Source organism: Heliangelus exortis, chromosome 17 (assembly GCF_036169615.1).
Source record: "Heliangelus exortis chromosome 17, bHelExo1.hap1, whole genome shotgun sequence".
NCBI classification, from domain to species: domain Eukaryota; kingdom Metazoa; phylum Chordata; class Aves; order Apodiformes; family Trochilidae; genus Heliangelus; species Heliangelus exortis.
Window position 1 is genome coordinate 8305771 of NC_092438.1, and position 13304 is coordinate 8319074.

The window sequence follows — 13304 nt, forward strand, 5'->3', positions numbered from 1 at the left end:
GTTACCTACTGAATACTTCCTCTGCTTTAGGAAGAAGCAGAATGTAACCAAAGAAGAGCTGCCCTCTGTGCACCCACCTGGCCCAACCTTGTTTGACCAGTGAGATGCCAGGAGCCATCAGCACAAAGTGATGCTGTGCATGCCCACACCCACCAAGAGCTGAGGTCACAGAAAAATCCTTCAAGTGGACTTGAAGGTTTCATTTGCAGGTGCAGCCCTCTTCATGTCTGGATTTCCTATACACAGATGGTAGGAAGCACCAAAGCTTCCAAGCACCAACAGCTCAGCCAACTGTGGATGGAGCATGGCAACTTTTAAATTCCATCTGCTCCTTTTTTGTCACCTTCTGTGCTCAGAAACACATTCATCAGAAGCCCAAGCATGCTGGGACAGTGACAAATTTTACCACCTCTGGCTTGTCACTTCAAAAAGACCAGATTATTTTAATATTAATTCATTACCCAATTTAATTCAAATTAATTATGATTTTTACAAGGCTCTGACATGGCAGTGATGGTGGAGACAGCCTCTGCTGAACACCAGATATAGCACCTTTTTTTAGGGTCAAACACCTGCCTTAGAGTGAGATTCCCCAGTCCTTTGTCAAGGACTCCCTTTTCCTACTTTTTCCTAACAAGAGAAAAAGGACACTGAAATCATCAAGGTGGATGAGTAGCTTTCCTTTATGGTGGGATTATGTTCAGGAAAATATTTCACTTCCAAATTCTCCACAGATGGTTGAAATCAGAGTTGATTTCCCCATCCTCTTTCCTGGTAGGGGTGCCAGCCTGCCTCTTAACAGAAAGAGTACTAAAAACACTTCTCCTCTTTGACACAGGGAGAGGAAGGGAAGGGAATGCAGGGAGGAAGGGAATGCTCCACTCTACCCACAGGACAGCAATAAATTGTAAGAGCTCATGGAAAATTCACATTACTGAATTCTTTGCTCAGGACCCAGCTTCCACAGGTCATCTCATTCCTACCTTCAAACATACCACTTTTAAATTAAGAACACAAATGGAAACAATCAGTACCTGAAGCATTCTCATTTTTACTTATGTGTTGCTACAATACACAAGTCATTACCTCTGTCAGCTCCCCATTAGCTGCCACCTACCTATTTCCTTGCAACTAAGACCAAACTCCATCTCTAGCAGCACAAGAAAAGCAAAAATCAAGAGGTACACCAGGACCAGACAAGACAAAAAAGAAGAAAATGGCCAGGAGAGAAATAGTGCAAAACAGGGAAAGATTGGGAGCTGGAAAAAAGAAAAAAAAAAAAAAATACAGCCTGAAATACAGAAGGTAGGAGGACAGGGGGGAAGGTATGAAGAGTACAGGAAAGCGAAACGCAGAACTGGAATTGATTCCAAACCTGGGCAGCGATGCCCAGCGCCACCTTTCCAAAGCTGTTACAATCTGCATCCCTGTTTCAGAAACAGGAGGGCTCAGTACCTCTCCCCAGATGGCAGCCTGACCTTGGTGCACTCTCCTCTTACACAACCTGGACCCAGGAAGCTGCCGGGAAAGAAACAAAACGCCCGTGAAGTCACAGCCCATTCCCGTAATGCGGCTGCCACAGATCTGCCCCATTAACACTGCACAACCCCACGTGCCAATTTATACTGGGAAAAAGGACAGCCTGGTGTTGTTATAGCTCACATTGTTCAAACCTCTCTTTTGCAATAGCCCTGGTGCCCATTTTAATAGAGACTATTATGGCACAAATGAGAGGAAAGGACCACTGAACTCCGTGGCAAGTTGCCAGGTTGTGCTGCAGCCTCCAGCAGTTATGTTCAAAGAGATTTAAAGTCCAGCATAACCTTGATTTTTAATAGAGTCACATTTAATGAGCTTTAACGTCCACAGTAATAATTTCCTTATTACCTATCCAAGAGTTGGAGCCATGATCAGAAAAAACGTGCTGCACTCCAGTCCAATGAACGAATTTAATAATGGCCAATATATTATTATCAAAACCATCAACATCATTGTCCTGAATGCCTTTCTTTGGTTGGTCTGATTATAATTCTTTGAACTTTAATAGTAATTGTTGCAGATCACATAAGCTTGCTGAACACTGCAAACCTGACTGGCGAGAGGCCACCCAAAGCCCTCACCTCTGCCAATAATTCAGCCTATACAGCAAAATAGGACAATAAAATCTTACACTTATCTCTGTCTGTCAAAAAGCAAAATGTAAACCTATGTATGACCTTTGTTGCCTTCCCAGCTTTTACCCACACTCTTCCTACTCTGTCCTCACTCTCCCTTCATCCCATTCAATTCTGACACAAGGGACTTCCCACCTTGAAAGCCCAGAGAAGTGAATTTGCTTCTTGCATGTGTCATACAAAGGAGATGGATAAACAGACATATGGGTGTTGCAGCTGAGGGAAAAGGGTGCAAGAAAAATTCTAACTCTTGTTATTTTTGTACAGAAAGTGCTCCACAAACTTCACTGAAACCTGCTCCCTTATTATGCACAATAAACATCCCTCCTTAAGGCAGCCAACTGCACAGTGACAAACACAGCAGAGGGAGTTTCTGCCACATGCTCCCCATTTCACACCTTGAAAACACACCACAGTGGAAGGCATATGACAGCCATTCCTGTGGGCAGAGCTCTCAAGAACCTAAGAAAACAGCAAAAGCTGGATCTCCATCTCCCATTTCTTATCCAGAGGGAGACAACATGAGTAAGTTTTCTGGCCACATGAATCCATGCTAAACCCCTCCTGGAACAGCTGTTGCAGCCACACTGCAGATGCTGTGTGAGCTAAGCAGGACAAAGTCAACACAAAAATGGATGCAGCTTGCTCAGTGTGCTTGATGAGTTGTCCCCAAACCCACCAGGAGCTCTGCTCTGCCCCAGCAAGAAGGCCAAATCTGGTATTCATCTTGTGAATTCAAAACCAACTGAGATAAGCCTGCTAAGTATGCAGTTACTGCTCTCAAATCCTCAGCATCTCTTGCTCACCCTGATACACACAGGTTGAATCCTCCAACCACACTGCTCAGTGCTCCACAGCAGAAAGAAGTGTTTTGCACTATTTATGGCAACCTTCTTTGTGTATGACAGTGATGCACACAAGTAATAATATAATAAAATAATAATATAGCACAAGAAAAAAAAACCAAGATCTTTCCATACAACCTGGTTTACTACACACATGCCCTGGTACCAGTCATCCACAGGCTCCTCTATCCTTGACTCCCAGCTCCTTTCCCCACTTTGTTTACATGAATCACTTCCATATGCATTTCGAGACACACTAAAAATGCAAAGGGCCTTTCTGTGATTGTGATAAATGACAATGAAGTATTTCCCACCCTGCCAGGCTCTGCAGCTGATGCTCTGTCCCATCTGAGTTGGTGACCAGAAGGCAGAATGATACAGCATGGTACTGGGGCATGTATATGAGAGGCTGGAAACACCCTGAAACCCAGTGAGCTGTTTGTTTTCCTGTCAGAATCAAAGGCAAAAAAAGAAAACAACTTTTAAAATGAATCCCTTATGAGCTAAAGACAAACCTGGTAACATCCCAGCACAGCAGCACCTCACAAACAGCTAAAAACAACGGCGTGAAAGGCAGCAGAATAATAATGAATAACAAATCACAGAGGCATATGTGAGAAATTAATTCCCCCAGAAGAAACAATCTAATTACTGTAGATGATAGCCCAGAGGTTCATTCAGCAGCAGCAGAGACAGAGAGCTGCCCTGACCTCTGCATCCTCTCTGCCCCTGGCAGGCACTGGAGGGGCTCAGCCCACTGCATGGACCTGCAGGATTAGGTGTGCTGGGTACTTGGGGGCAGAACAAGAGACAAGGGCACTGGGCAGCAGCATCTACTGTCATTTAAAAGTCAGTGCACTTCAAAGCCAAATTACAATGCAAGAACTATTCCCCAACTGCTGGAGTCCCAGGGGGCTCTTAGACTGGAAGCTCCTACAGGCAAAGGCAGCTTCCCCTGAATGGTCAGGAAGCCTTTAATGCTTGTGCATTTCTTACAGCATCCCCTAACAACACTGAAAAACTGTCCTTGTATCTCTAACATCCAGTCAGCTCTTCACTTTATAAACCACCCCACCTACATTTCTCACCATCATCTTTTTAAGGCTATATGGTACCATAATCCACTATGAGATGCTGAAACAAAAATGTTCTTAGCAGTAACAAAGTAATATTGTTTGAGCAATGGGAAAACAAACAAGCTACTTCCAGAGAACTTTAGTGTCATAACAGTGAAAGACATTTCCTTCTGCATTTTTCCTTTAAACTGGGGCTTTTGTGGGTGTCAAGCCTCCAGCACAGCTCTACCCTCTTATCCTCATCCAAGGGAGCATCCTGACCTGTGGACACAGACCACATACCTGCTGCTGGATCAGAACAACTTAACCCCACATGGACCTTAAGCTCTCTTTTGCTTTTTTATTCTCTAACAAAAATATATGGAGGGCAAAGTACATGCAAGAGAGTTACAGCAGTAAGATGTATAAGCACCATGACTGCCTGGCACCCTGGGCCATGTTTTATTGATATCCTTACCTTGATTTAGAGTCTCAGAACAGGTCTAGAGGTGTTGACTTCGGGGTTACTGCACTAAAGAGTCAAGTTTAGGTATGTGAAGGAAGACAATGTATGGGAGGAGAGCCACAGATTGTGTGAAATGTATTTAGCTCAGTGAAAGATGTTCTCTATTTTCATGGAGTATTGAATGTAGCTGTGATTAATGGGGCACATATACACTGATAAACAGTATTAATTTGTTTTAAGCCAGGTCTGAAAAGATTTCAACTGCTTGCTTCCCTGCAGCTATGAAAGTTATTTCCTGCTCTTCATACTACCTCAAGGGCTAAACCAGCCCTGAAAGGAAGAAAATATTTCCTCTTACTCCATTGGCAGCACCAACCTATGAAACCTTTTGTATTTCTACTTCATTTTTCATGAGCAAATGATACAGATTATTTATCCTTACCACCTACCCTCTGTACCAAACTGCCACATGATTGCCACCACACATTCACACTCTCCTGCATCAACCCATCTTTTTTTATTTTCATTACAACCCTTCCATCAAGCACACTGTCTGCAATGTCTCCATCTGCTTCTGCAGTCAGTTCCTCTGGCAGTACAGATGAGTAAAGTGCATTTTCACATCCAGAAGCCAGCAACCTACCTGCAATTTCTTGTGGTGACTGAAAACTCCCAACTCCTTCCAAATTCCCAGGAATGGAGCCACCTCCTTCGAGCACCCTCACCAGCTCCCTCAGCCTTTCACACTCCTCCTGGAGCTGCTGCTGCTCCTCCCTGCGCTGCTGCTTGGCCAAGCTTGCTGGGTTCATGCTGAAATGAAGAACTTTGGTTCTGCTGGGGTCATAGTCACCCTGTGTGGCAGAAAAAAAAAACAACAGATGCAGATTGAGTAACTGATCCAGCCTCCAAACCCACCCAACCTGTACCATTCCCTGTATGAAGGCAAAAAATGTTAACAGCAGAAAAAGGGATGCTTATGCAGTGACAATGTTTTATTCCAGCAGTTGAAGTCAGCCAAAGCTACCATTGCTGCTTCTTCTATTGCTACTCCCTTTTTCAAAATAAAACAAACCCAAAAAACTCCTACTCAACACATCTTGCTCTCTGGCTGACACCTCCACAGTTAAATTTTACTCCAGAAATGAAGTTTGATGGTTGGATTTTAAATCTCTTGATAGAAGGAGATTATAATGAACACACAGATAACACCCTTGAACTACAGCAGGACACCCAGTACTAACCTAATTTATTACTCATACAGGCCAGCAACATCCATATCACTCCAATGGAGGAGTTCTTAGCAAGTTGTACCAGCTCATCCCAAGCAAGTAACAAGGTATTTTATACTTTCTTTTTTTCTCAGAGTTGAGTTCTATTTATTGCAGCTTGAACAGTCAGTCAAATCCTAAGATAGCAAATTAATATTCTTTCAAAGTGAGAGGAAAACACTGATGTTACATTTGTGATTTCAGAGAGACAATTTTCATATAAACTACAGAAAGCCTCACGACCATAAAAGTAGTAAAGCATGTGCTGATGTTGGCTTCCACAGCACTCTGCCCAGCTGAAACCCTATAGCACTGCCTGCATAAAAAGGCATTTTATATGGTAATATTTTTCTTTCAATTAAATCTCGGGACCTAAAGTGATTTTTGTAAACATTAATTAACCCTCAAGAGCAGCATGAGGTAGGCATTATCCCAATTTTATCATTTCATTTTCATAAAAGACATGCTAGAACTTTATGTGGATTTTTCTCATGCAAACCAGCACAGTCACTGAGCAACATGATTCTGAATTGCTGGGCATTGCTGGTAAGAGACCCCAGAAGATCTCACTCCCCAACATCTTTTATTGAAAACACTCTGTCCACATATTGTAAAGAATCTCTGCCCCAGCAGGGGATGAATCACCAAAACTTGCCACCCCAGAGCTTGGCAGCAGATGTAGAACTGGTTCAAAAATGGGTCTGGCAAACTCATGGGCAAAAACTTCCTAAGTGGACCCTGCCAAGGAGGACAGGGGTGCATCCTCCAGCATTGCTGAATTCTGGGAGAGTCCTGGGGAGTGTGGCCTGGTTTGTGACCTCTCCCAAAAAAGCATCTTCAAAGCTCTTCAAAATCCACTGTGATACAAAGGCTGTGGCAGAATCCATCTCATTTAATATTTCTGGGAGATCATTGATGTATTTGCTACGCTACTCACATTTTTGGGCTAGGGGCAGTAGCTTTCTCTATTCTACACAGCTCACATCAAACCAGCACATTTCTCTCTACAGCTAAAATATTAGTATGGCTGGTTTATATAATAGTAATGTCTAAAAGAAACCAAGTGAGACAGAGATCCCTGTGTGGTAGGTGCTGTACAAACCTCAGAACCTGCCACCTGGTCTCTCCTTCAGCATGGAAAATGTGCTTGAGGTTTGGAAACTTGGCCTGAATGTGAGAAGCAACAAAACAAACCTAAAGCTCCTGGTGCCTTTATATAGAAATATGAGACATTTGGGGGATGCAATCATTATATGACCTGTAGACAGTCTCTGTGTTCAAAAGCCACCCTGCCTCTGGTTTATTCAATAGACAACTTAGTAGATTGTTCTGCTTATCATCACATCATGGACAGTGTCTCAGACTGCTAGTTTCTGCTGTCATTGCTAGTTTCTCAGCAGCACCCCTTCTTTAACCCTGTTTTCTCCAATATTTTAAAACTTGGAAATTGCAGAGATGCTGAACAGCAAGTAACTGGAACTGGAGAGAACTGCTGGTGTTCATCGATTCTTCTTGCAGGGAATAACATCGAGTCAGTAATTCAGATTTGTCAGAAAAATGTACACAGAGCTTCAGTTTAGAAGGAAGCAATAAATACCTTGATTGATTGCAACTAAGTCTGGTTGACACTTAGTAGAAGAGTGAATTATTCATTCCTGAAAAGCAAGATGCTAACTAGCTGATTTGGTGCTTAAGGCAGCAAAACCATTTTTGTGTTCTCAGAAGGGCACCAGACATTTTACAGAGATGATTTGTTGACTCCACATGTTAATATGTTCTACAGTTTGTGAAATAATGTTGTTTTGATGCATTATTCTTAGCCTCCCAGACACACGCCTTAGGGTACGTGCAAGGGAAACTCTTTCATAGACCACTGAGAAAAACCATCCCACCACTTCTGTCCTACTTGCAGAGTCATTATGTGAGACAGCCACAGCAGATGCAATGCACTAATATTGTCTTAATGCAATATGTTCTCAGCACACACTGGGACATGGCATTACTATTTAGTAAGACTCTGGCTATCAATAAACATTCTGACAAAAGACTATGGAAACAAGAATTTGCAACAGGGCCAATCTCCCATGTAGAACAGATGTACAAACTCAAGTCAGATGCTGCTGCCTTCCTTCCCACTTCCATCTCCCAGCTTGGAAAACCAAACCAAAACAAAAAAACCCAAAACAAACAGCCCAGCCCGAGGGGATAATTGTGCTGATGTTATGTGTCATTTTTTAAAACTATATTGTGGGCAGACAAGTCAGTATTTTGGTCTACATGTTGAAACTGTAGCTCAAAAACTTTCTAAATAATCTCCCCATTAAGGAAGAAGCAGTCAAATGTGATGAAGCAATGAGTGAAAACAGGATTGCTTTAATCTCTGAAAAACAGAAACTTTTCCTTCAGAACAGGAGTTGTTTAGAGGAACAATGAAAGCTGCCAGTGACAGCACCTTGAAAGGGGCTGAAGTTATTCTGGCATCTCTCCTCCTGGTTGTTTGAAAACTGCACAGTCCCAATTCAGATATGTCTTTCTCCAGGAGCTATAAAAGCTTTTTTTCTCCACTCAACTCACTTTCACAGGCCCACAGCTAAGAAGAAAGTACTTAAAACCATGTGAACTACTTTACGTTTGATCAAACATTCAGGGCTTAACAACTCCATTTAAGGTTCATTCATCTGCTGCAGATATTTCTAATCAGAAGGTAGAATTGGTAGCAAAGGGAATAATCTCAACTGTCATGGATGTTTATCTAACATCTCTAATGAAATTAAGAAGTTCATGTGTCTCAGGGAGGCAATGACTATCAGGATACAATGCCAGTAAACACTGTCAAGGATTTTCAGCTACCTTTCCATTCTCATAGTCTCCTCCTGCTTAATGCATTTGAAAGCATTCATCAAAACCCATTGATGAGACTGATGTGCACTTAAATGCCTTATTTTTTCAAAGTCGTGACGTCTATCAAACTCAAAAAATTGTGATTTCTGAGCAGCACAATAAATTATGGCAGACCATATGGACAGCTGAGTTGCTTTGCAGGGAGCAGTGATTAAACAGATTGTGCTTGCCCCTGCTGAGAAAAGGCTGATGCTTGGAAGCTCTTCAAGGAAAAGACCATTCCTTCTTTGTGCAACTGTGGCACACAGTGAGCACCACCCAAATACAAGCAATACACATTGCTGCTTTCATAGTTAGGGAATTTTTTTCCATGCTGACTTCTTAAAGAGAAAGATCTCCAAGGTTTCAGGACTGGGATGCATTATTCAATACCTGGGAACTTAAATAGAAACAGTCTAAGGAGCTTAGTGGATTGTATCAGTTTCAGAGGAATGCTGGGTCAACAGTTAGCTTGGAAGAACATCCCAAATAAAGATTGCATCTATCTGTAGGAGACAGACAGGAAAGTTTTGTAAATAGAGATATAAAGCATTAACATTGGAGGGGTGGTGGAAGGAAAGTGTTTAAAAAGCATCCAACTGGGCAAGAATTCTCTTGCTTCCATTCACCACCTCTTGTAGGCAAGAGGTAACCTAAACTATCAACAAGAACACACAGCAGATAATTGGGTAGATGCATGTGGTTAATGTCTGAAGCTGAACCTTTGAATTCGCAAGCAGAAGAAAGCAGAGCCTGGTTGTAAATCTTGGTGAGACCCTGACTAAAACAGAAGCAGCACATCCTGGAAACTTTGAAGATGGAGGGACATGAGACTGAACTACTTCTTAGGAGGCTGATCAGAAGCTGATCGATTTAGACCATTTAGATGGGGAAAAACAGTGGCTTGGGGCTCCTGAAAGAGAGTGGTGTTGAAAAGAGGCGTTCTCAAAAGAAGAAGTGGTCCCAGAAAGAAGGCAGCTTGGGAAAAAGAAGTTGGTAATCCTGACTGGAAAAAAGATCCTGAAAGCGGAGGAAGACCCTGGAGATCAGAGGAATGCACAGGGAAGAAGGTCAAGGGGTGCCCAGGGGCCTTGGCCAGCAACACCTCTGGTGACTGTGAGCAGACAGAATTTTCTGCCTGACCTTCCTGCACCTTCCTGCTGGGAAGGGATGCTGAGCCCAAGAGAAGGCAACACCCAGGTGGAGGAGTGAACAAACAACTGTGTGAAAAAAACAAAGTGGGGTAAAGTGTGTGGTATCATTGGTTCTAAATTAAACTCCAGTGTCCAGATCTCCCATGGGTTGCTGCTTACCCTGTCTGCTCCATGACTGGCTGCTGCAGAATGCTCCTGGAAGGTAGGGAGTGAGTCTTCCCTTCGTGTGCACAATCCCAGGTCCGTGCGCACAATCCCAGGTCCGTGCGCACAATCCCAGGTCCGTGCGCACAATCCCAGGTCTGTGTACACAATCCCAGGTCCGTGTGCACAATCCAAGGTCCGTGTGCACAATCCCAAGTCCGTGCGCACAATCCCAGGTCTGTGTGCACAAGCCCATATCTAGGGCCAATCAGACCGGCCCTTGATTCTGACCCCTATACGACTGGGATTCACCTGTCTATAGGTAAACACACCAGGTGTCCAGGAATACGTTGTGTTGGTGTGTGGTGGCGGGGGCGTGGTCACAGAAACACTATATAAGTAAAAGTTACTGCACAATAAAGTTGAGGCTTGTTTATCAACCATATTGGCTGCACGAGTCTTCCCTCATGTCCCTGTTCGGGCGCCATTTGTTGGGGGTGACGAGGGAAATCCACTTGCCGTGGGGAGGATGTGACCACGCCCCCGCCACCACACACCAACACAACGTATTACTGGACACCTGGTGTGTTTACCTATAGACAGGTGAATCCCAGTCGTATAGGGGTCAGAATCAAGGGCCGGTCTGATTGGCCCCAGATATGGGATTGTGCACACGGACACGGGATTGTGCACATGAAGGAAAGACACACCCCCTGCCTTCCAGCAGCATTCTGCCACAACTGTGTCCTGTAATTTTGTGACAAAACATTAGCTCTGGCTGGTCTCTCACCATGTCAGCCTCCAGCTACTAAATTCTTGCAAAATCCAAGTTTCTGATGCTTGCACTGTTAGAAGGGCTGATGCTGCTTTTATGGACCTGCAAACTTATCTTTGGAATTGAGTGTCTCCTCCTGACTGTGGATGCTTTACACATTCAAGCTGCAGCAGAAATGCACTCCTCTCCCAAGCCCCCACACATTTCTGGAATTACTGTTTTACTTTTCAAAAAAAAAAGTGGTATTTTGTGAGCAAACATAGCCACACACACACAGGCCTTGCACACAGCTAATGAATACCCTGTTGCTTTTACTGAATTATGAAAGCAGAGAAGTCACAAATCATTAGAAGTCATCTTTGAATGGATTTATCTTCAGCTAACAGTTAATGGTATGCTATTTATGTCAAGAATTGTCTGCTGTTAGTCCTGCATCAATACCCACTGGAAATCTTCCTCAAAGATGGATAACCAAAAAACAGTGGGAAGACAAAATTGAAATTTATTACTTGAAAGGCACATGGCAAGGTCCCCAGCAAATAAAGCTCCTGTTGCAGAAGCTTATTAACTAGAGTCAGCCTTGCTATACAGGCAAGCAGCTTCTCCTGGTCAACCTTTATTTTATTTTTTCAAAATCTTTTAAAAAATAATAATAAAAATTGGGTTGCTTAGTTCCCACCTAAAGCATATAGGAGACATTTCTGCACTTGGTGTAAGACAGTCCCAGAAAGCTTAATCCTACCTTAGGAAATGTCATTTTAATGGAAATTCTGTTTCTTGGTTTTGTTCTTTTTGTTTCTTTGCTCAGGCTTGTTAAAGTGATTAGAGTAAAACCCAAAGTAAACCACATCCCCAAGAATTCCCTCTGTAGCCAGTGCACAAAGCACAGTATGCTCACCAGCCCCAGCTCCCTCTGTCACAGAAGATAACCACACCAAGGGATCCTTAAAGCCCTTGGCACAGGAGCTGCATTAACAAAATTGCATTGCAAAAAGGAGACAAAGCAAACTAACAAATAAGCAACAACCACCACCTGCTCCTCTTAGCTTTGCCAGTATGTGCACACTCAGAAGCAATTGGCAAAAAACCCACAGAAGGTGCTGGATGGTAGGCAAAGGCTCACTTGTTCCCACCAGGTATCACATTGGTTCCCTGCCTTCTTTCCCACATTTCTCTCCCCATCATCTTTCTCTGTGTATCTGCACCACGCACTGCCCAGAAACCCAGCAGCAGAAATTCACTTGGTCAAACTTTTAATCCTCCTCTTAGCCAGTTCTCAGTCCAGCTCCTGCAACTTTTTCCCCAAAACAAGATCTTTCTCCTTGCCCCAGTGTGGCCTCTTGTCCTTACACCTTGATTCAGGCAACCCTTCTTCTATGGCCTCCTGAACACCCGCATCAGTCATTTCCAGTGAAGGTGAAGATAACTGTGTCAGTCTGAGCTATGTCTCTTCATCCCCAAGAATTCCTCTGTAGTTCCCACCACCCACAGATTTCAGCCCCCTACCCTCACTTGCAGTGACATGAATAATCCCAGAACACCTTCTTCTGCAAGGCTTTTTCCTCTCCTTCCTGAGCTGACCTGCCACACTACACATACTCATTGATATTCCTCCCTATGGCCCTCTTTTACCGAAGCATCTACAGCAAATGAGCAATGAGACAGAGAGGGGGTTGGAGTCAGGATGCATCACAGACAAAAAAGCTCTAATCACCCTGATCACACTGCTCTAACACCAGACTCTATCTTCTGGTACCACATGTAACACATTTTGGGCAGTACTGCAATATGAGTAATAAAATAAAATGTCTCACCAGTGGTGCTGAAGCCCTTCAGGTACAGTTTTAAAATAGAGATCTTCTCTCTATATCCACTTTCAAATGCATTATCCCCTGGAGGATGCAAGACTATAATTTGCATTGAGTGAGGCATTCAGATGAGGTCTGGGATGCAAACAAACGTGACAAGAAGGTTAAGAGTCAGCACAGCAAGACATGGAATGGCATGGAGTTGGGGATAAGCTAGAAAAAAAATGCATTCAAACATTCACTGTCCTTTTCAATTGCTGCTCTTCCTTTTACTGAAATGGAAGAAAATCACAGTCTGCTCTAGGATGGTTTATTACCACCTAGAGATTTGAATTCTAGGGTTTCTATACTAGTTCTTACAAGTCAAAGATTCCTGTCTTTCCAGAGAACAAAGTCCATAAGAAGTTGCTATTATTTACACTCTAGTAGCATGCAGAGGAGACCTGTGATGGCTCAAATGCCTGTGATAAAGATGCTGAAAATAAAAAGCCCATAGGTTCTGAAAACAGCCCCAAAGAGCTTATAGTTTTGAGTTATAAAAATTCTTTTTCAGAGATAAGACTTTATGGTAAGAAATGCTGGCCCCTATAGAACTGAATTTCAAAAAAACATTTTATCAACTTTCCCATACAAATGAGGTAACATTGGTTAAGAATACTGTTGAGAACTGTCATACCAAACCTAACTTTTTGACAGAGCTACACACAGTTGAAAAAAAAAATTAACTGCTTCTTT

The 13304-nt window shown here is 43.1% G+C and overlaps 1 protein-coding gene across 4 annotated transcripts in view; it reads right to left on the reverse strand.

The window, feature by feature from the left end:
- The window catches only part of MAD1L1 (mitotic arrest deficient 1 like 1), a 345232-nt gene that overhangs the window by 112283 nt on the left and 219645 nt on the right, over positions 1-13304 (reverse strand). For all 4 annotated transcript variants that reach the window (XM_071760874.1, XM_071760872.1, XM_071760873.1 and 1 more), the window contains one exon: positions 5184-5391. In XM_071760874.1, coding sequence (XP_071616975.1) covers positions 5184-5391 — 208 coding nt within the window. The remainder of the gene's footprint in view (positions 1-5183; positions 5392-13304) is intronic.